The sequence below is a fragment of the Rhipicephalus microplus genome, chromosome X (assembly GCF_043290135.1).
Source record: "Rhipicephalus microplus isolate Deutch F79 chromosome X, USDA_Rmic, whole genome shotgun sequence".
Lineage (NCBI taxonomy): Eukaryota > Metazoa > Arthropoda > Arachnida > Ixodida > Ixodidae > Rhipicephalus > Rhipicephalus microplus.
The window spans coordinates 154,814,346-154,838,300 of NC_134710.1; the positions used below are offsets into that span (position 1 = coordinate 154,814,346).

Genomic DNA, 23,955 nt, shown 5'->3' on the forward strand with positions numbered 1-23,955 from the left:
ACATGAGACAATTAGTCTGTCAAGTTCCGGGCGTCTTTGAAGAGTGTTATTTACCAGGCGGCGAAGGCGGCGAAGGGACTCATCCGGCCCGTACAGTTCCAATTCGCTCGTCCCCACGTGGAAAACGAGCGTGGTTACTGAGCGTGGCACATTTGCCAGCTCATCTTCAATATCGAAAGTGGATGCTCCGCGGATCGTTATGAATGCCGGTGTTGACTTGTCGTAGGGGTTGAAGTGTCGATGAAGGTATCTCGTTTGTGAATTTCCAATGATAGCTGTACTTGGTGCATGTTTAGGAAATTTCCGTGATACTTTTTCCGCTGGAGGTGCGCCGGTGGCCGGTCTGGAGTAGGCAGGCATGGTGGCGAAAATGGCCGTAGCGTTGCAATAAGTCAAGTAGATCCTCCAAGAGAACGGTAACAACGGAAGTGTTTAATTCGACAGTTTCGGCCAGAGTCTGGCCTTCATCAGGAGTCATGGTACATTCTGTTTGCGCTCACATTTATAGTATTTTGGGTAAAAAATGAGAGGGAAGGAAAAAAAAAAAAAAAAAAAAACAGAAAGAAAGAAAGAGTTTGAAAAACGAGAGAGGAAAGGATATCCAGAAAGTTCCAGGTTCCACTGTGCTTCGCGAGTGGCGTCGTCAGTGTGTATTTTCTTAGTATTGCGTTCAGTGCAGTTTGGTGGCGGTCCCTTTATTGTAGACGGGGCCTGGCTAAGGTAAGGGCTTGCGTGTCGCGAAAAATGCTTTTTTTATTATTATTTTTTATTTTTTATTTTTTAAAGACCGTCACTAATTCGGCGTCGGGGACAGCGTTCCGAGGCTCCAGGAAGTCGGCGCGGGAGAAAATGTTTCTTAAGGCGCTGTCTGTCGTTTTGAATGCTATTTTGCTCTGCGAATCCGCGTTTGGGGGTTTTAATTGTGTATGGGGTGGCCCTTCTATATGTCGGGCTTTGTTGTCGAAATGCGGGAAGGGTTTCCAAACTGCGAGAAAGGACGTTTGAAGTGATTGCTATTTTGTACTGGGAAACCGCGTTCGGGGCGTTTAGTTGTGTATGTGGATGTCGGGCTTTGTTGCCAAAATCGGGGAAGGGTTGCCAAAAGGCGAGAAGGGGCGTTTGAAGTGATTGCATTTTGTTCTGGGAATCCACGTTCGGGGCTTTTAGTTGTGCATGCGGTGACCCTTCGACAAGTCGGGCTTACAACTATTGTTCGGTTATTCAGAGAAATAGAAATAGACGACAGTGGTTCACTGAAACACGCAAAGATATTTGTAGTTGTCCAGTCCTCGTCGCCGCCACAGTGCCGCGAAATCTTGAACTGTTATGATTACAATTATAAACTTACATATACACACATACACCCCCATACATATGCGCATATGCATAAGTACATATACACATATAAATGCATATGTATATATTATAGTGCTTTGATTGCTGCAAGTGTACCCGGACTTTCATTTATGCCTTTTTCGAGGGTGTTAAATCGGTGTATGAGGTATGATTCACGTTGTTCACGTTCCCGGTTTGATTTAAATCCTGTTTCTAAAAGTGTGACTGACAATTTGTCGAAGGAGTGGCCGGGAAGGTTAAGGTGTTTTGATAGAGGTAGATTCGGCGCTGATTTCGCGTGGGCTCTGTGATTATTGAAACGAATCCTAAAGGGTGTTTCCGTTTGTCCGATGTATTGCATGCCGCACACGTTGCATTCAAGTAGATATACCACATTAGGGGAATCGCATGTTAGATTTCCTCGTATGTTAATTGAAAAGTTGGATTGTGTGCTGCTTGCCTTGCCTGTATCTCGCATCGCTTTGCATACAAAACATCGAGGCTTCAGACAAGGTCGGCATGAACTGTCGGAAGTTGAAGTATTGATTTGGGAGTTTACAAGTGTGTCTTTGAGGTTGCGTGTTCGTCGGTAAACGACGCCAGGAGCCGATGGGAATGCACGTTTTAGACGTTCACTTTGTTCCAGTATGTTGTAATGTCGTTTAAGGATTTTGTTAACGTTGGGGAAATTCGTGCTGTATGTTAAACATAGGTGTGTCTGTTGCAGGTTGTGTTGTGGTGGCCGCTTCATCAGAAGGTCATCACGCTGAAGTTTTCTAGCTTTTTGAATAGCGTCATCAATTACATGTGGAGGATATTTCTGTTTTTCGAGCACGAGTTTAAGCTTTTGTGAGCTCGCGTGGAAGTCAGTGTCTTTTGAGCAAATTCGCTTAAAACGGTGGGCCTGGCCGTATGGAATGCTGTTTTTACAATGGCGTGGATGATCACTTTGGTAATGGAGGTACTGTTGTCGATCTGTTGGTTTGCGGTAGAGGGTTGTGGAAAGTTTATCATCTTCTATTATTATGGTAACGTCAAGGAAATTTACGGTTACTTGTGAGTAGGTGTGTGTGAAGTGTATGTTTGGATGCACAGTATTGTAAGTATCGATAAAGTTTAGCAGTTCATCCTCGCTGTGAGTCCAAATAAGAAAAATATCGTCAATGTACCGCCTGTATAGGAGTGGTTTCAAGGGAGTTTGGGACAAAAATTCGGTTTCTAGTTCTCCCATAAAAATGTTAGCATAGTTTGGTGCGAGTTTGGTACCCATGGCGGTGCCGCTGATTTGTCGAAAGTACTCTTGGTTGAACTCGAATGAGTTCAGTTCTAATACAAGTCTTGTGAGGCTTGCGATGGCAGAGAAATCTGGGGTGTCAGGTTGTCTATGGTTTGTGTATGTGTTTTTTAATGCCGCTATGCCATCATCGTGGGGAATATTTGTATAAAGTGAAGACACATCAAGGGTAACTAAGTATGAGTGTTTCGGAATGCGCAGGTCTGCAATATCTCGAAGAAAATGTGAGGTGTCTTTTACGTACGACCCGAGAGTGCACGGAATGTGGCCTATTAATTTGTCTACGTACCCTGATATGGGCTCGGTTACTGTGCCTATACCTGAAATGATTGGTCGGCCTGGATTACCGGGTTTATGAATTTTTGGGAGTATGTAGAAGCGCCCTGGACGAGGGTGTACTGGCCGCATTAATTTGTGCTCACTGCGTGTTATTCTTCCCTCGTCCAACAGCTTCTTCAGTTCTGTTGCTACAATACGCGTGTATTTCTCTGTCGGGTCCCCTGGGAGGCGTTCGTAGAATTTTAAGTCGTTTAGTTGGCGGTATGCTTCTTGTAGGTAGTCGGTTGTATTTAGGACTACAATTGCCCCTCCTTTGTCAGCGGGCTTTATTATTATATCAGTCCTAGATGTTAGGTTTTGCATACTCTTTTTCTCGGATTTTGTCATGTTTTCCCGCTTTCCCTTCTGTCTGTGATACTCCTGTAATATATCTTTCTGGACCGCGTTAATATATAAGTCCAGACACTTGTCTCGATGACTTTTTGGTGTCCAATCGCTTGTTTGGTGGCGGGGAGTCTTTGGAATGTTAGACGGCTTGTCCAAGAAATATTCGTGCAGCCTCAATTTTCTAGCGAAGTTGTCGAGGTCTCGGAGTAAGTGAAACTCATCGAAAGATTTTCTAGTTGGGCAGAAGTTTAGTCCTTTAGATAATAGTTTTACTTCATCAGTTGACAAACTCGTGTCTGATAGGTTTATAATCGCAGCGTCGTAGTGAGTGTTGATAGGTGTTTTCTTGTTTGTGCCGTGAGTTTCCTCGTGGGTGAATGTGTTGTAGTCATACAGTGTAGCGTCTGGTAGTGTGGGGTTGGAAACATTGTCTCTTTTAAGTTTCTGTATTTTAGTTTTCTTGACCTCTTGGTATTTATTCTGTTCGAACTCTGTTAGTAGGGTGATTTCCTCGTTTGATAAGTGGTTGTTGTCGCGCAGAATGGCGTTGGTCATGTTGGTCAGTTTCTTTACTTGTTTTTCACTGTGGTTGATTGCAATTTCTGTTAGCTTGAGTGATGCTTCTAGAAGGACGTTTTGCCATGCGGCCCGGTTGTTTTCGTCGAGATTTGTGGCGGCAGGGGTGATGGAGAGTGTCATTCCTTTGGGGGCTATTCTAGCATTTAGGTACACTTGCAGCGTCGATCTATGCATTGCATGTCTGATTCGTTTATCCGTGAGTTTTCTTACTTTAAGAAAAGTGGCACTGTAACCGGAGAGCAGAGAGCTGGACTTACAGATTGGAAGTCAGTCTTCTTTTGGGCGCGGGGACGGCACTGCAGAAGTACGCAGGTTGTAGGTGTGTTGTGTAGGCCTTCGTCGTTGAAAGGATGATCCGGGCGTCGAGCTGCTGGCAGGCGTTGAGCTCCGAGCGAGCGTTGAGGGCAGGATGTCCGTGTTGCTCGATGTTTCTTTGGGTGGGGTCGGCAATAGAGCAACACGCCTCTGTTGGTCGGCAGGTTTCACCTCTTGGGAAGGTGCGGTACTGCTGTCGATGACGGTGGGCTGTATCGGGCGTCGAGGTGTTATACTTTCAACGATCGTTGGGAACTCTGTCGTGGTGTCAGAGGTCTGCAGTGCTCCGGGAACGTGTTGGTGACTTCTGGTTCCCTGGTGATATTCTTCTGTTCGCATTTGGATGGGAGTGGTAGGTTGGGATGACCACCCCGCGGCAGGCTCGAGGTTCCCGCGATATATTGCCCCTTTCAGCGTTTGAGCAATGAGTGCTACCCCCATGAAGCTCGGATGTAGTCCGTCCGCAGCAAGGAAACGTCTGGCTGGCAGTTGGTCGAATTCATAGTCGATGTATGACACCTTGCCCGGTTTCCGGCAGTACGTCTTGATTGTCTCATTAAAGTGACGAGCTTCCCTGTTGAAGCGGTGGACGAATTTCTCGTTGGAACGTTGTAGGCGCCTGTTGGTGGATCGTGGTGGCACACATGAGACAATTAGTCTGTCAAGTTCCGGGCGTCTTTGAAGAGTGTTATTTACCAGGCGGCGAAGGCGGCGAAGGGACTCATCCGGCCCGTACAGTTCCAATTCGCTCGTCCCCACGTGGAAAACGAGCGTGGTTACTGAGCGTGGCACATTTGCCAGCTCATCTTCAATATCGAAAGTGGATGCTCCGCGGATCGTTATGAATGCCGGTGTTGACTTGTCGTAGGGGTTGAAGTGTCGATGAAGGTATCTCGTTTGTGAATTTCCAATGATAGCTGTACTTGGTGCATGTTTAGGAAATTTCCGTGATACTTTTTCCGCTGGAGGTGCGCCGGTGGCCGGTCTGGAGTAGGCAGGCATGGTGGCGAAAATGGCCGTAGCGTTGCAATAAGTCAAGTAGATCCTCCAAGAGAACGGTAACAACGGAAGTGTTTAATTCGACAGTTTCGGCCAGAGTCTGGCCTTCATCAGGAGTCATGGTACATTCTGTTTGCGCTCACATTTATAGTATTTTGGGTAAAAAATGAGAGGGAAGGAAAAAAAAAAAAAAAAAAAAAAAAAACAGAAAGAAAGAAAGAGTTTGAAAAACGAGAGAGGAAAGGATATCCAGAAAGTTCCAGGTTCCACTGTGCTTCGCGAGTGGCGTCGTCAGTGTGTATTTTCTTAGTATTGCGTTCAGTGCAGTTTGGTGGCGGTCCCTTTATTGTAGACGGGGCCTGGCTAAGGTAAGGGCTTGCGTGTCGCGAAAAATGCTTTTTTTATTATTATTTTTTATTTTTTATTTTTTAAAGACCGTCACTAATTCGGCGTCGGGGACAGCGTTCCGAGGCTCCAGGAAGTCGGCGCGGGAGAAAATGTTTCTTAAGGCGCTGTCTGTCGTTTTGAATGCTATTTTGCTCTGCGAATCCGCGTTTGGGGGTTTTAATTGTGTATGGGGTGGCCCTTCTATATGTCGGGCTTTGTTGTCGAAATGCGGGAAGGGTTTCCAAACTGCGAGAAAGGACGTTTGAAGTGATTGCTATTTTGTACTGGGAAACCGCGTTCGGGGCGTTTAGTTGTGTATGTGGATGTCGGGCTTTGTTGCCAAAATCGGGGAAGGGTTGCCAAAAGGCGAGAAGGGGCGTTTGAAGTGATTGCATTTTGTTCTGGGAATCCACGTTCGGGGCTTTTAGTTGTGCATGCGGTGACCCTTCGACAAGTCGGGCTTACAACTATTGTTCGGTTATTCAGAGAAATAGAAATAGACGACAGTGGTTCACTGAAACACGCAAAGATATTTGTAGTTGTCCAGTCCTCGTCGCCGCCACAGTGCCGCGAAATCTTGAACTGTTATGATTACAATTATAAACTTACATATACACACATACACCCCCATACATATGCGCATATGCATAAGTACATATACACATATAAATGCATATGTATATATTATAGTGCTTTGATTGCTGCAAGTGTACCCGGACTTTCATTTATGCCTTTTTCGAGGGTGTTAAATCGGTGTATGAGGTATGATTCACGTTGTTCACGTTCCCGGTTTGATTTAAATCCTGTTTCTAAAAGTGTGACTGACAATTTGTCGAAGGAGTGGCCGGGAAGGTTAAGGTGTTTTGATAGAGGTAGATTCGGCGCTGATTTCGCGTGGGCTCTGTGATTATTGAAACGAATCCTAAAGGGTGTTTCCGTTTGTCCGATGTATTGCATGCCGCACACGTTGCATTCAAGTAGATATACCACATTAGGGGAATCGCATGTTAGATTTCCTCGTATGTTAATTGAAAAGTTGGATTGTGTGCTGCTTGCCTTGCCTGTATCTCGCATCGCTTTGCATACAAAACATCGAGGCTTCAGACAAGGTCGGCATGAACTGTCGGAAGTTGAAGTATTGATTTGGGAGTTTACAAGTGTGTCTTTGAGGTTGCGTGTTCGTCGGTAAACGACGCCAGGAGCCGATGGGAATGCACGTTTTAGACGTTCACTTTGTTCCAGTATGTTGTAATGTCGTTTAAGGATTTTGTTAACGTTGGGGAAATTCGTGCTGTATGTTAAACATAGGTGTGTCTGTTGCAGGTTGTGTTGTGGTGGCCGCTTCATCAGAAGGTCATCACGCTGAAGTTTTCTAGCTTTTTGAATAGCGTCATCAATTACATGTGGAGGATATTTCTGTTTTTCGAGCACGAGTTTAAGCTTTTGTGAGCTCGCGTGGAAGTCAGTGTCTTTTGACACTGACTTCAGCACGAATTTCCCATACAGCACGAATTTCCCCAACGTTAACAAAATCCTTAAACGACATTACAACATACTGGAACAAAGTGAACGTCTAAAACGTGCATTCCCATCGGCTCCTGGCGTCGTTTACCGACGAACACGCAACCTCAAAGACACACTTGTAAACTCCCAAATCAATACTTCAACTTCCGACAGTTCATGCCGACCTTGTCTGAAGCCTCGATGTTTTGTATGCAAAGCGATGCGAGATACAGGCAAGGCAAGCAGCACACAATCCAACTTTTCAATTAACATACGAGGAAATCTAACATGCGATTCCCCTAATGTGGTATATCTACTTGAATGCAACGTGTGCGGCATGCAATACATCGGACAAACGGAAACACCCTTTAGGATTCGTTTCAATAATCACAGAGCCCACGCGAAATCAGCGCCGAATCTACCTCTATCAAAACACCTTAACCTTCCCGGCCACTCCTTCGACAAATTGTCAGTCACACTTTTAGAAACAGGATTTAAATCAAACCGGGAACGTGAACAACGTGAATCATACCTCATACACCGATTTAACACCCTCGAAAAAGGCATAAATGAAAGTCCGGGTACACTTGCAGCAATCAAAGCACTATAATATATACATATGCATTTATATGTGTATATGTACTTATGCATATGCGCATATGTATGGGGGTGTATGTGTGTATATGTAAGTTTATAATTGTAATCATAACAGTTCAAGATTTCGCGGCACTGTGGCGGCGACGAGGACTGGACAACTACAAATATCTTTGCGTGTTTCAGTGAACCACTGTCGTCTATTTCTATTTCTCTGAATAACCGAACAATAGTTGTAAGCCCGACTTGTCGAAGGGTCACCGCATGCACAACTAAAAGCCCCGAACGTGGATTCCCAGAACAAAATGCAATCACTTCAAACGCCCCTTCTCGCCTTTTGGCAACCCTTCCCCGATTTTGGCAACAAAGCCCGACATCCACATACACAACTAAACGCCCCGAACGCGGTTTCCCAGTACAAAATAGCAATCACTTCAAACGTCCTTTCTCGCAGTTTGGAAACCCTTCCCGCATTTCGACAACAAAGCCCGACATATAGAAGGGCCACCCCATACACAATTAAAACCCCCAAACGCGGATTCGCAGAGCAAAATAGCATTCAAAACGACAGACAGCGCCTTAAGAAACATTTTCTCCCGCGCCGACTTCCTGGAGCCTCGGAACGCTGTCCCCGACGCCGAATTAGTGACGGTCTTTAAAAAATAAAAAATAAAAAATATTAATAAAAAAAGCATTTTTCGCGACACGCAAGCCCTTACCTTAGCCAGGCCCCGTCTACAATAAAGGGACCGCCACCAAACTGCACTGAACGCAATACTAAGAAAATACACACTGACGACGCCACTCGCGAAGCACAGTGGAACCTGGAACTTTCTGGATATCCTTTCCTCTCTCGTTTTTCAAACTCTTTCTTTCTTTCTGTTTTTTTTTTTTTTTTTTTTTTTTTTCCCTTCTCTCTCATTTTTTACCCAAAATACTATAAATGTGAGCGCAAACAGAATGTACCATGACTCCTGATGAAGGCCAGACTCTGGCCGAAACTGTCGAATTAAACACTTCCGTTGTTACCGTTCTCTTGGAGGATCTACTTGACTTATATATATATATATATATATATATATATATATATATATATATATATATATATATATATATATATATATATAAATGCCGTAAACGAACAGGAAAAAGGTGTACGCCTCTACAAACCTGTTTATTTATCGACGTTTCATTCGGAGACCGATCTTCATGAATGAAGCTTGGTCTCCGATCAAAACGTCGACAAATAAACATTTTTGTAGAGGCGTACATTTTCTTCCTATCATTATATATGTATGTACATTTATATATATGTTTGTATATGATGTGTGTGTACCCAAGATGCAATCATTATTTGAACCAGAACAAAGTAGGAAAGTGCACCGATGAGCAAGACAAGCGCTACTCGCAACATAAATTAGTCGCAACTCGCACTGGTTTTGTGCATCAGTGTTCTTTTTTTCTTTGCCCTGTGTACTACGAACAACTAGCCGAAGATTGAATTTTTTTCATAGTCTTTCTAATTGTGGTCTTTTGTCATGTGCAGAGAGGTGCGATCCGGAAACAGAATTCAGTTGTGACGATGGCTGGTGCATTGATGAGAAACTGAAGTGCAACGGCCAGTTCAACTGCAAGTATCGCTACGACGAGGAGTCGTCAATCTGCCACGTCGGTGAGTCACCCCACGCGATGAGAACGCAGTACCTTTGCTTTGTCGTCCCTTGCACTCTCTCGCTTGATTTACCTGTCCTGCAAGCTTATTCCAGTTTTTATACTTGCAACAGACTCGCTGACCGAGCTGAGTACCTACTACGTATACTACGCACCCTTGCATCCCTCTCTTAGCTGTCGTCTACCTTTGCGTGTAGTAAAGTGAATCAAATTTTACAAATGCATAAGCATCAATGCGTTTTTAATAATACCACTCGAGTGCAGATTCTCTTTTCGACTCTCCAGCCCATAGCCATCATGGTTCACGCATCTATGTGTAACCGAACACAGGCGCAGGAGCGCCATATATTTTTCGCACCAGATTGCCGCATAGGCAGTGACTACGGCGACGGGGCCCGTCAGCGTAGTGTAATCGTAACAGTGAGGGGGCCCATCATAATGGCTATGCAACTATAGCGATGGGTCCCGTCATCGTGAAGCAATGACTATATGGTAGTGCGATGGTAAAAATGAGGGGTGCCGCTGCCTTAACTTTGTAGTAGTTTTAGAGAACACCGTCACGTGGTTGAGGTGGGCGTATAGTTGGTTGGCGCGCAGTTGGTGAAGTAGTCATGCTGCAGCTCATCAGTTCAAATCGGTTTTTTTTTACTTTTTTACGTTAATGCGTCAAGACTGAAGTTACTGTTCTTAAGGAGTCGTAATATTGTTTTTATACGAGAAAATCATGTCGCTGTCTGCGGTGTTTGTTAGACAGCCACTTGTCGATATCGTGGCGTAGTGTCGCTGGTGTGCGACATTGGTTTGAATCGTGTTCTTTTTTCTTTATTTTCTTCTTTCAGTATTAGATGAGCTATAGTTACTTTTTAATGATAATCATATTTATTCATCGAGGATAACTATCAACCTTCTTTTAAGCCCAACGGGAAGTGAAGGCATTCCCCTGATGATTTCCGATTGATAATACCCTGGGCTATCAGATTTCGTTGTACGCGTGCGAATTTCATAACTGTATTAGTAGCCACCCTTGGCGGGCTTTCCGTTCCTTTAAATTCATTCCCTTGCACCAACTCATCATTTGTTACGCATAATGTGATGTGCCCAAATCAATGTATTCCATGTATTTTTCGTTTCGCCGTATAAAAGGGGCATATGGGCTGATGCCCAACGTAGTGCAGGTCAACATATAGTGTGTTTTAACCATGAGGACTGTGTAATTGGACAGTATGTTTCAAAGGGTCCCAAAAGCACAATGCATAAATCTGCAATACTTGTGGCTCTAACGTCGGGAGTACTTCACCTGAAGTGACACACACGCACTTCGTGTGATTGAATCGGCTTCTTTAAACAAAGGGATATGCACGTTGCTTTCGTTTCGTGAGTGTGTGCTGTTGCGATGTAAACGTCCATAGACATGCGGGCTATCTAAGGTGTGGTACATAGTCGTACCGTGGTGCGCTCTCTATAGCTTTCATCCCCTCCTGAGACGACGCTTTTCCCACAGGAACGAGGCGTGTATTGTATCGTGTTCTCGGTAATTAAATACGAGCACGCTGAAGGCGTGTGGCTGACCGTTCTTCTGGTTGCTGTAATTTACAAGTGCTGGGCGGTGCGGCTGCGGGCTAGGGTAAACCACCAGCTGTAACCCAGTCGATGAAACTTACACGCACGAATGAACGTGCATGTAGCAGCGTCGATGTATTTTACCCTGAGGGGACGTATCCACAGGGAGTTTGAACGCCGTCACCTTGCGCAGCAGTAAATAAAAAACAATAAGAACTTCTTCAATCACTTCATTAAGGGCACAAACAGCAGCACTATGTCGGGGCCCGTCACTAAAAGCAGCGCTGTGAAGACGGGCCACTTCCCTATTACATCATTACGACTGTGTTGGCTCGATACTGTAGTGTCTGTGCACACGCTTTTAATGATGGTGGTGAAAACTTACTTTATTTGCAGTACTGCGGCGGATTTCGCGAGCGGGGCAGCTTAGACCAGGGCTTCGCGGTGGATGCCACTCAGCGAGCCGGTTCTCTCAGCGAGAATCTGGACTCAGCTGACCGTCCAGGTTCTCGCTGGCCAGCGCCTCCTCTCATCGCTCTACCGTAGGATGCTGCCTTTAAAAGAGGCAACATTGCTCGAAACAATATTGAAAGTGGAAAAAAAACAGAAAATTTTACTGGTCAATGAGATTAAAACCTGAAGTCACACCTCAACAACGTATTTACGCACTGCACCTCGAAAAATCCCCGCGGTAGGGCAATCTAACTACCGGCACAGTGACATATTTTTCCTGCAAAAAAAGCAAAATTACGACTCCTTGAGGGAGTAACGTCAATCCTGACGCATTAACGTGAAAAAAACACCAGCATGTTTGGAAAACGGAAATTTGAACAGTTGATCTTGCAGCGCTACTGCTTCTCCAACTGCGCATCAACCCAGTATACGCTGGCGGTGGCTAAAAAGACTACAAGTGTAGGGCAATTGGCCCCCTCATTTTCACCATTGCACTACACAGTGACGGGCCTCCGCACCATACAGTCATTGCTCTACGGTGACGGGGCTGGTCGCAATCGTTTCATCGCTATTATGGCGGGCCCCCTCACTGTTACGATTATTTATACACTATACGCTGACGGGACTTCTCACTCTAAATATTGTACTAAGCTGACGGGCCCAGTCTCCGCAGTCACTGCCTACAGTGTATATGCATTTCAAAGGGTAAAGAGAACATATGCGGAGCCCCGCCGCGGTCGTTTAGTGGCTAAGGTACTCGGCTGCTGACCCGAAGGTCGCGGGATCGAATCCCGGCTGTGGCGGCTGCATTTCCGATGGAGGCGGAAATGTTGTAGGCCCGTGTGCTTAGATTTGGGCGCACATTAAAGAACCCCAGGTGGTCTGAATTTCCGAAGGCTTCCACTACGGCGTCTCTCATTATTATATGGTGGTTTTGACACGTTAAAGCACACATCAATCAGAACATATGCGGAATACCAACTTTTTTATGATTACCCTTATTAGCATCCACAGTTGCAATCTATTGAGGATCGGTAATTACCTGTGCTACTTGTTTCACGAAAATGGCTTCACTGTATGCGAAAATTTGATATAAACAAATTTTGATGAATTTGTAACATTGTATCTGTGGCTATACTATACTTAAGTGCCTTCGTTACACCTGAAAATTTGTTACGTCCGTATTCGTTATACGGATGTCTGGCTGGACAGTCTGTAAAGTAAATATTTGTTTCCTTGCACAGTTTTGCTAAGACACGAAGAGACAAAAAAATACATAGGGGCCAAGCAGATGTATTCGCTGTTTTTTTTTTTGTGTTCGTATGGGCGGTAAGTAAACTAGTGGAACGCTTTTGAAGAGAGAGAGAAAAACCTTAAGGCGAGGATGTTAACGGTTTTCTACCATGCACTCAAGGAAGAAGATAAAGCCTCGAAATTACATGACCGAATGAAGCGTAAGAGAGACGCGAAGGAGAACTATAAGTCTACGAGTGCTTGTACAGATCGGTTGTAGTCTTGTGAAACTATGCAGTAACGTTTTCGCTGCTTTTCACGCCAGCGGACTTCACCATCACAACTCGAACAGGCGGGGTGACTATCTGTCACTACCACCTTCTAAAGGAAATGCCAGTGAAGAACACCTCACTCTCTAAGATGTTAGTGAAGAGCATCTCACTCTCTAGAAACAGCTTCCAATGCTATAGGTTTCATGTCCGCATCGAAGGTGACGACATCGATTTTGTCCGAATTACAAATGGGCTTCACATACCGATAATAGAAGCATTAAAAATGTTCAATAGCATCTTCGCTGTCAGAAGAGTGTGGCCGATATTGCAATCAGACATGTGCCAACTAGTTCTAGAGATGCCGCAACCGATCCACAACGCAGCCTTTAAACTACTTTTTTGCCGCACGTTCAACTCAGCTGCACTGCAATTCTTTATGTTGCAAGTGCGAGACGGGTGTGGGAATTTCGTCGTTGCATGCAGCGTCATGGCAGCACGCTCTACACTTCCGCAACACTCCTTGCTGATCTGCGCTGTGTCTTCACTATAAATGTCTTTCTTGTGCAATGTACGGAACCACGAAGTTTCAACAGACGGCAATATTCGAGAGTAGTAATCCCTGAACTAAACAGGCAAAGAAATAGCCGGAAAAATAGGGGGCTTAGGCAAAAATAAAGTTTCTGGTTAGCTGCCACCTTGTGACTCAATATTCAAATCAGCGAAAGTTTCAGACTTGGCGATGTTATTTATTTACTTATTTATTTATTTAGATAGGAAATCTTCCAGACAAAAGAGGCTAATTTAAGTGTATTTGCGAATGAGAAGCGGCATACTTTTAGCTAGGCTTCGTTCCGCAAGTTGGTTGTAATGTGAATTCAATAACCGCCGTAGTCTGTACAAGATGATCATGACCAAGCACGTTTGTCTTACGACGTCTCGTCGCAGAGCGTTACATGGTGTTCTTCGCTTTTTTTTTTTCCTATTGCAATTCCACCTCGCCGTGTAAATGAAGGGAAAAAAAGGCAACACAGAGGCGAAGTATAAGCAAGTGTTGCGTTCCTCACTTTTTCGTCGTCGGTACTGGTTCATTTGCTATCCGTGTAACTATCGCCATTTCTGGGTAGAATGAAAGAAAGTCAAAGCACTCGCATCTAGCTAATGACATGTACTTCGACACACGAGAGGTCGATATACCAGACAATCTTTTTTTCTCTCTCTCTTCTTAGTAGAGAGCTCAATACTGCCACACCTGCTGTTCGGTACAAGACGAAGCAGTCCATGATATTGGCACTGCAAATCGTAGTGTGATGTTAGTAATTTAGTGAAATAGCGCTAAATTAATTTCATATTATTCCACTAAGGAGTCGTCTCAACAACGAAGCTGAAACTTGACAGTGATTACATAGTCATATACATTTGGAAGATATACGATGCTCAGGCAAGTCTTTCTGGCTAGTCCATGGAGCATGTGACACCGCTGCGGCCTTACGAAGAAACTACTTGACTAAAAGTTTGTAAAAATAAATTTTGCATTAAGGGAAGAGCTGTTTATGAAGCGGCTGAGAAAATGTTCTGCGGGAAAATGATGCGCCTTTTGCGAAGGAAAAAAAAGCATAAAGCATATAGTATATGGTATATGGAGGCCTCTGTTTTATAGCTATATTTCACAGCGATTCGGAGCTATACGATTTGGTTAAGACACACCTGTATGCCAATTACCAAGTTCACCCTATAGTGAACAATTATTTTGTCAAATAGTTTGTTTAGTGTATGATTAAAGACAAATGAGCATTTTTCGATGCCCCAGCTAACTTTCATGTTTTTTTAAAAGTCGCAGTGAATGCCACTTTTATAGGTTCAAAGTGAACTACAAGCAAATTCAGAAAGTGGGAGTAATGTAACAGTAATAGGCGCGTATAACAGTAATGCGTTACGTTTGAGACTTAAAAAAATTGTCTCACTTGTACTACGTCACGCAAGGCTAGCAGCAGTGAAACTGAATTATTTTGAGGCCAAATTTATTTGCTACTATATATTTATTGCTAGGATTTAGCTAGTTTGTTTCTAGGCTGATTCTCAGCATAGAATGGTCCAAGTTAAATCATGTGCACCCAGAGTCATAGCAACGCCAGGGATGTTCACACTCCAGAGACAAATACCCGCACTGGAACGGAGCATTTGCCTTTCTCGTAGATCTATGGGCATGTCTTCGTTGGCGTAGGGTTTCCATCGTTTCGGTGGTCTTCTCGCACATGCCGTTGCCTTTCCCGTTCTTTAGTACTCTCTCGTTATACGTACTTGCTATCGCATCGCAACAATTTCTTGGGCAAACTGTTGCCTTCTTCAGTTTTAGTGGACTAGTGAAGAATAGAACAACTTCTATGTCACAGACTCGCTTATGATGAGGATAGTTTTTCGGTGACCATGGACATTATAAGGCAGGCTATGAGACATTCGCTCAAGGCTAATGAGGTGTAGGTAAATGTACATTTAACCTTGAAGAGTGAATTCTTTTCTGGGGTGGTGGTGGTAACCACTTTATTAATAACTCTGGCTAATTCGTAGCCTGGGCCTCGGCCACCTCTGAGGAAGACAGATTACCCTGTGTCCTCGCCGCCTCACGGTCCTGCTGGATAGTCCACAGTTGACCATGCGCGCTTTTTTTTTATTAGGTGGTTTTACGGCATACCATTTGTACACTGCAGAGAAACAACATTTGCAGAAGGTTACAGACCAACCTTCGACTCTGACGAAGGCCGCACCCACGGCCGAACCGTCAGTCTTTTCCGGAACATTTTTTTTTCCATGCTTGATATCTTCTTTTTAACTTTTACGTCCGGGTCCTGTGCTGGTTCTTCGCGTTATTCGAAGGTCACAGGTTTGGTTCCTGTCCACGGCAAGTTATCTTTTCACCCATTTTCTTTCTTCACATTTACATTACAATTCGAGCTAGTAGCTTCCCCTATACTTTCCTTGGCATTAATGTCTGTTATGTTAGATCTCATTAACATTGTGTCAAACATGGTAAAACGAGCCCTTAAGTATACACTTCTCTCTCTCTCTCTCACTCTATATATATATATATATATATATATATATATATATATATATATATATATATATATATATATATATATATATATATATATATATATATATATATATATATATATTTATATATATATATATATATATATATATATATATATATATATATATATAGTCCAGTAGATCCTCCGTGAGCGGTCACACAACGTGGTTTATTTCGACGTTTCGGCCTAGAGTCTGGCCTTCATCAGGATATATATATATATATATATATATATATATATATATATATATATATATATATATATATATATATATATATATACATATATATATATATATATATATATATATATATATATATATATATAATGAGTTTGTGTCCCTCAGACTTATACGTATTTTTTGCTGCTATCCCACAGGCACCAGCGTGACATTCTTTAGCATTGCCAAAAAGCGATGTCGTAACACGCTGTGCTTGCAACGAGCGAGAAGAACCGTGACGCGTGACGTCAGGCGAAAATGCTTAGGGCACGTGTGACGTAAATGACCGAGTCTGCTGGTCCCACCTCTTGCCTCCAGAAACGCAGTAGGCGTGCCGACTAGCATTGCAGCTTGATCGAAAAAAAGAAACTTTATTATAAGTCGTAATGACGCAACACGGTCAAGTGAAGCGTTAGCACAAAGCCTACTAAAGAGTCGAATTGGGTACCGAAGAAGACGCAAACGAAAAAGGAACCGATTAGAACGGCACGTCGAAGAAAGGAAGTCGTCAGGCGGAAAGTTTCTGCCATGGAGAGCGGGCGACCATCGACTTAAGTTTTCCGAGCCGTGAGTTTTTCGGCAATGCGAGAAGAGGATGTGCGAGTAGCCACAAAGCACAATGCTGCATGGACGTGGCGTGCACGAGCGCCTCAACCCGCATTTTTTTTTTCTTTCTTTTCACGCATTCTTGTCTGTGTCTGCGGTGCGAAAAGCACAGTTGGATGATGTCAAATAGGCTGTTCTATTCATTTGTGCCCACTCTTTGTTGGAATCAGGGAAGCGCAGCATATTCGGCGGTCACCAGACCAAAAAATATGGAAAGGGGTAATGCTCCACACATAGCAGTACATCAGAAAGCTAGAGAGACGCGTGGGTGGGTGAGGCAAAACGAGAAACGAATCTCGTGGCGGCAGCCGAGGCGACAAGGCATATTTTTGTTATTAGAAATAATATTTATTTTCTGCTCTTCGCCGTCACTCATGGTGGCCCGAAGGCGGCGGCGACGTTCTGGAACGGTGCTTGCTTGCCCGCAGAACGCCGCGACGCTGATGAGCGACCCTTGATGAGGGCAGCCAAACTGCTCCTTCGCCGACTGATGCTGAAGCGCGCAGATACCGCCCGCAGCGGCTACACGCACGCACATATGCGGGGACGCTCAATCGCGCACCGAGAGAAGAAAGCGCGGGGGAGGGGGAGCTTGAGGCCTCGCGATACGGCGCCAAGGAGCAGCAGCCACTGGCTGCTGGGCGACGGCGAGACAAAGAAGAAGAGCAGCGCCCAGCCGGAGGTTTCACGCGCTGGGCGCGCGCGACAGACGAAGCAAGAAGCCGGCGGGGAGAAATGTTCCCGGTCATTAGGAAAAATCGACGCGGGCGCTCGCAAAAGGCTATCGTCGAGCACGTTGCTACCATTGCCGCCAGTGTCGCCTCCCGGAACGCGGCAGCAAAGAGAAGCTGCGGAAATTGAATCCTCATTGAGAAGAAGCTTTTAGGTACTTTCTTCGTCGAACGGGGAGCAACAAGGGTGGAGAGAGGGCGTTGGTGCCTTATCGCGCTCGCCGGCTTTTCTACAAAGCGAGCGGTTCGCGACCTCGTTTGAGCGTCCCACGGGCCCCGACAACGACCGCCGTTGTCATGGACCGCAGGCGCTGCGCGAGACGCACTCGCTACCAACCACGTCTATTATCTCGTCGAAGTCTGCACCGTTGTATAAACGGCGCCGTGCCATTGCCTCCTCTGGCCCACTTTAAAAGTGAAATAGCGTAAAGTTTCATCAATGACTCCTCCGTTCAGCGAGGATCGTGTGTGTGCCCTTCCTTTTTCGGTGAAAGTGTGCTGGGCGCTAAAGTAAACTTACGCGAAATTGAGGGACAACACCGTGATAAAAACGCCACTAACAGACTGAGACCGCGTGGCTCAGTGATGCCGAATGTCACTCTCTCACTCTCTTCCAGAAAGCATTATTTGCAAAAAATATAGAGTTGAGGGTCCCGAGCTTGGAGGTGACGTACTGCTAATAAGGAACATGCCTTATTTTATTTATATGTAAGCATTGTAGTAACCCTGCATCTGCAAACGGACCTTCGAATAAATTATACATATACGCCAACGGTAGTATAGTTTGACACATTTATGCGGCCGCTTTCTCTACGAGAAATTTAGTCAATTTTCCGAGTTAACACAAACTAATTTTCGACTTTCATTTGTGTGTGTGTGTGTGTGTGTGTGTGAGTGTGTGTGTGTGTGTAAGTGTGTGCGTGTGTGCGTGCGTGTGTGTGCGTGCGTGTGTGCGTGTGTGTGTGCGTGCGTGTGTGCGTGTGTGTGTGTGTGTGGGTGCGTGCGTGCGTGTGCGTGCGTGTGTGTGTGTGTGTGCGTGCGTGTGTGTGTGTGCGTGCGTGTGCGTGCGTGCGTGTGTGTGTGTGTGTGTGCGTGTGTGTGTGGGTGCGTGCGTGTGTGTGCGTGTGCGTGCGTGCGTGTGGGTGTGGGTGCGTGCGTGTGTGTGTGCGTGTGTGTGTGTGTGTGGGTGGGTGCATGTTTGTGGGTGCGTGCGTGTGTGTGTGTGCGTGTATGTGCGTGTGTGTGTGTGTGCGTGTGTGTGTGTGTGTGTGTGTGTGTGTGTGTGTGTGTGTGTGTGTGTGTGTGTGTGTGTGTGTGATGAAGACCTGCTCTTAAGACGTAATGCTTGGTGTTTACGTGTGCTTTATATGTGAGCTGTGTATAGTGTACAATAGAGTACAGGGTTTAGACTAATCTTTAATAATGTATCCAGTGGTCATAGCTGGTTGTAACGCCGTAGCGGAAGCCGGCTTGCAGGAGGAGACGGAATCATACTTCATGAAGGAAAGCTGAGGAGAAGCCCTCGCAATGCGAGATGCAGAGTGTGGCGGAGGTCAAGTGCTTTTGCAGGGTGGTAGTGCGACTAGGAGGGCACGCCGGCATCTCGTGTCGTCTGCATCACCACTCGAATGACCGCGTTGTTGATATCCGGCTGGAGTTCTGATTCTGCATTTTTACGCAGCTGTTGAACTTCATAGATGAAGCTTATACAGTCAGAGTCGCTCTTCGTGGTTGCTAGTTTATTTTATATCACTTGAGGACGAAAGCGGTCGTTTTCGAAGCTCGTGACCACCTCTCCAAAAATTATTGGCACCGCAGCTTCGTTGTTTTCCTTCGACACTGTGCTTGCATGCTTTAGAGAAGGAAGCCTATAATTCTAAAACGAGAACGGCAGCGCCTACGGCTTTCAATGCGAGAGGCGACGTTGAGCCATTCTCGTGTACGATGGTCACAACTATTGGAGAGCACTACATGGTCCACTGTTTTCACTAGAGCTTGCCGAGTCAATAATTAAACGTGCTTGACACAGAAGCTGATTTATTGCTTGAGTTATCGCTTCCTGTTAACGTTTTACGTGCGGTAACCTCATCTTTGGCCAAGCTTTTTTTTTTATATGGTCGCAGTTAGCCTTCCCGCCCGCTGATGCGAACGATACTTGTGCGCATGTATCCTGACACACGCGGCAAAAAATTATTCAGAGGTACTTCATCTGGCTAAATAGCAAGACAAATTAAATAACATTTCACTGTTAAATTATGTTTTGTACCCCGAACTTACCGTATCTGCACAACACAACAGCCAATCGTTGTGATTATTTCGCCGATTCGTGCCGTTACTCTCTTACCTTCAGCGGATTAAACACGAAGTGCAAAGCTGCAAGTCTATTGTAGATTCACAATTTAAACCGTAATGATGCTACGAATGGCACACAGGCACTCTACAAGCGAGTATCGCAGCACGCTTGCTCATTATCAGCACAAAAGTTTCGCGTTTCCAACTGGTCTATCAGATGGCGGCAGCGGTGCTGCTCGACGCGTCCGAAATCGGCTCGCTTCCCTCTCGCTGGCGCCCTTCGCGCAGGCGCGAGCTGCCGTTGCGTGCCCAACATTGCGAGGAGGAGTCCTCTACTCTTCCGTACTTCCGGCTTTATAAAATGGGACGTAACGGCCTCTTCTCAGTTTATTCCTTCCTCCATGCTGATTGTGAACCTGGACATGTCCATATTATTTGGTATGCATCTGCTTCGATCACTGTAACGGAGCAGTATGGACGTCCAGCCACGGCCGGGCTAGACCACTGGTAGGTGTTCTGTGGCTAGACTGCACCTGCGCTAGAGCACGCTCGCTTCTTACGGCCTCCGCATCGGGTGCAGTTCATGCCTCTCGCTGCTGCTTTGAGGGGGGCGCTGTGACCCTGACCTTCCTCCGCCGCTCCGTGCAGCGCGTGCAACTCCAGAACATGACGTTAGTTATAGCGCGAGAACTGAACGCAGAGACAAGAAGGACGCGAAGGACACGAGGCACTCGTGTCATTCGTGTCCGTCTTGTCTCTGTGTCGTCATTCTGTTCTCGCTTTATAACTATCATCATGTCATACCAACTAGCCCAAGCTGCCACACTTCCAGCACATAAGTTCGAGCGCGCTTCTCCACCACCGCAAGCTGAAAAACAAGTTGCTTAATATTTGAAGACGCACAGACGGTTTATGGCATTGCTCATACTTGATTACGCTAAGCTTGGAAACATTTACCTCTGAAAAGCGCACTTTGCTAGTAGTGTTACAAGTCCCGAAATGAGTGCATGATCGTGGCCTCTTTGTGACAGAAAGCGCCATATCACACACCCCTTGCAAGTTCGTCTGGGTACGCAGCATGCTTTCTTCCGTCACATTCTATTCGATGAAGAAAAAAAACACTGCCTTTTTCTCTCCTTTCTGTGCATCTGTTGGAATTTTTTAATACATGTGTGGTGCTTTTTTCGCGAAAATATTGGGTCATCTTTTTCTCTTCTTTCAGCAATCGTGGCACCTTCTCGCATATTTAACGATGGTGCGGCACTTGGTAGCGCAATCATCTTATCAAAGTCTGGTATCGACCCGCATGATGAGCGTCGCTGTTTATTGTTTGCGTGCAAACACTTACTGCTTCTTGTTCAGTGAAAGCGCCTTGTGAAATTGCAACATCCAGATCTGTTTTGTTGATCTCCACTTTTCGCTTCCTTTATGTTTAACGAAGGGGCGAAGCGCATGAAGCCCGATCTTTGCGAGGATTTTATGCAATTGGAATAAAGTAGGAAGGATAGTCCTCGAAAAGAGAAGGTGCTTAGTCAGGAATAAGTTTTCTGATGCGGAACGCAGGCACATAGTCTTCATCGCGCAACTGTCTACTACATACGACTGTCGATGCAGGCTTATCGTTGATGATGAGGTTGTCTCTCCCAATATTATTTTCTCAATTGGCGCACAGCTCAGTATTGTTTAGGAATCGGTGAGAAGAAACACCGTGTGTTTTCCCGAATGGGACTTGCAATACAGAACCACGGCAATCGAGTGGCCATGACAGAACACAGGAATACACCTTCACAGAGCTAATGTATATCCATGTGCGTAATGCGCGTACTGAAGGTGGTGCGACCGCCTTCTCGACTCGAGATATCACTGTAGACTGAGCTCTGACAAATTTTTTTAGAAAAAAGCTGCTTATGTATACTTGCCGAAAAGTTGCAATGTTAATGTTGTCAGTTTCAATTTCTAAACATGTTCTTCTACGAACTCCAAGGATAGCACAGAATTGATTTGCACTAGAGTTTAAGTTCGGGAGCAAGCAGCTTGCGAGCGTAAGCAGCTGCGTACTTCGTTCGCATCATGGACGTGGCTTGCAGTACAAAGGAATGCAAAAGAGCTTGGGGTCTCCAGATTCAATATTTTCAGGTGATGTTAGCACCTTGACAATGCACACAATGACTCTCTGTGCGTGCCGTCCAAAGGGGTTATTTAGCAGCAAGCGCCCTCTCTTTTAAAGACGATAGTCTTTCTTGGGGACCTTCGACACCAAAGTTTTGGTCTGTCTGTCTGTCTGTCTGTCTGTCTGTCTGTCTGTCTGTCTGTCTGTCTGTCTGTCTGTCTGTCTGTCTGTCTGTCTGTCTGTAAATTTATCTGTTTGTCCGCGGTAACGATACCCCAAACGGCACTAAACGATACTTCAAAGGGCCAACCCCATCCGCAGCTCCCACCAATATTGCTTAAAGGAGCACAGACATCAAGTTTCAAGCTCGAGATGTGCCCATCATTCGAACGCTTGGTATACATAGGTCTTCTTGGCCAAGTTTGAACGGCATCCATCGCATGGGAGTTATTTTAATTCGATCTTAAACAGTGTAGAAAAGCTAAAAAGAAAAAAACGGAAAATAAACTGCCCAGCGACATCGACACTAGTGCTACGTGTTTGGTGTGATACATTGCGCAAATACCAACCTGGGTGACGATGCCCTAGTAGCAATGACGTGTACGATCTGAGTGTTTTTATCGTCACGCCGACTGGCGCCGAAGCGCAGAAACGCACTCGCTCGTCGCGTCTGATCTTTGTCGCACCGGTTTGAATGATTTCGCGAATTTATCAAGATAAAAACCACCTTTAAAAGAACGGTGAAAGAAAAGAGCATGATTAAACAAGTGCTTGTCGGTCAGCATGTCGGGGATTTGTTGTGAGTTGCAGGCGAGCTGCAGCCATCTAGTTTGAAGCACGGAAAAGGCGCAATGAGGGTGTCTTTTCATATCACGTATAAGTTACACATCAACACAACCACAAGCTATCAAAAATGGAATAGCGTATTGTCAGATATCATAACTAACAAGTTACACGCAAGTATCGTTGAATATTAGTTCATCTATAGACTGTGCGTATACGTAAAAGAGATGTTAACCGCTACACTGCAGGCTGGATAGGTGGGGCCACATGGAGGCGCAAAAAAGAACCTAGCAAGCAGGAAACGTATTCTATTTTTCCGCTGATGCTCATTCGTGATAACTATATTGCATTGACCCCTCTGCGTATGTCTGAATGCTTTGCACGCCAAAACACACCAATATAGCTAACTGAGACACACGAGCGAACATGACGTCACTCTTTTCTGTTGTGAAGTGGTCAGCTGTAGCGTGATCTGCAGGTGACCGCGAGTTGGCGCCACTGCTGGTGCTCCCAGCGCTGATAATGGCGGGATTGCGGACCGTTTTGATTAGTGCTAGATACCAGTGATATCAATAAATAAAAGTGATAGTTATTCATCCCCCAGTTGCGTTTTAGGTCGCGAATCGCTGCTACGCGGTCTATAGCTAATCGCTGACGCAAAAATCTTGGCATGAGTGAATTTGATGTCAGTGCTCCTTTAAGTTTCAGCGTTCGTACTTGTTCGATTTCCAATCAAAAAGCAATTATTGCGCATATCTGAGGCATCATAACAACACGTCAATATTTTGTATGTGTATCTGTATATCAGAGAAGGCACACACAAGTAATTCTAAAAACCGTTGCGTTTATTACGCTGTGCTGACAGTACAACGTGATCCTCAAAAAGACAAGTTTTTGCAACACTTTGCTAAGACGACACGGTGGTGGCGCCTGCCCTTCGCTTTGCGTTCTACACCTTATCACCTCCGAGAGAGGAGCGCATCCTTTTCCGCGGGCGCGCACGCCTTCCTTCATTTTCGAAGATAAATGCCAGATGGTGCTCGTGTCTAACGTTCCTCGATGCGCTCGCCCGCCTTCGCTGCACGGATCGAGACTCTCTAACGCAGTGCTTGTAGAATACAATTCACCGATTTTCTCGCGCAGAACATCAAATGAACGTTTTGTTCACTCTCTCTACGCGCAAGACTATCTTCTTTCGACGACATTTGCAGTGAACATGCAGATACGGGGCCCTTTTTTTTATTTTCTCCTTGTACGCAG

The 23,955-nt window shown here is 45.3% G+C and overlaps 1 protein-coding gene across 1 annotated transcript in view; it reads left to right on the forward strand.

Moving 5' to 3' along the window:
• LOC119177056 (neuropilin and tolloid-like protein 1) overlaps positions 1 to 23,955 on the forward strand; it is a 460,939-nt gene that overhangs the window by 419,426 nt on the left and 17,558 nt on the right. The window contains exon 7 of the mRNA XM_037428420.2: positions 9,219 to 9,344. Within this exon, the coding sequence (XP_037284317.2) occupies positions 9,219 to 9,344 (126 nt within the window). The remainder of the gene's footprint in view (positions 1 to 9,218; positions 9,345 to 23,955) is intronic.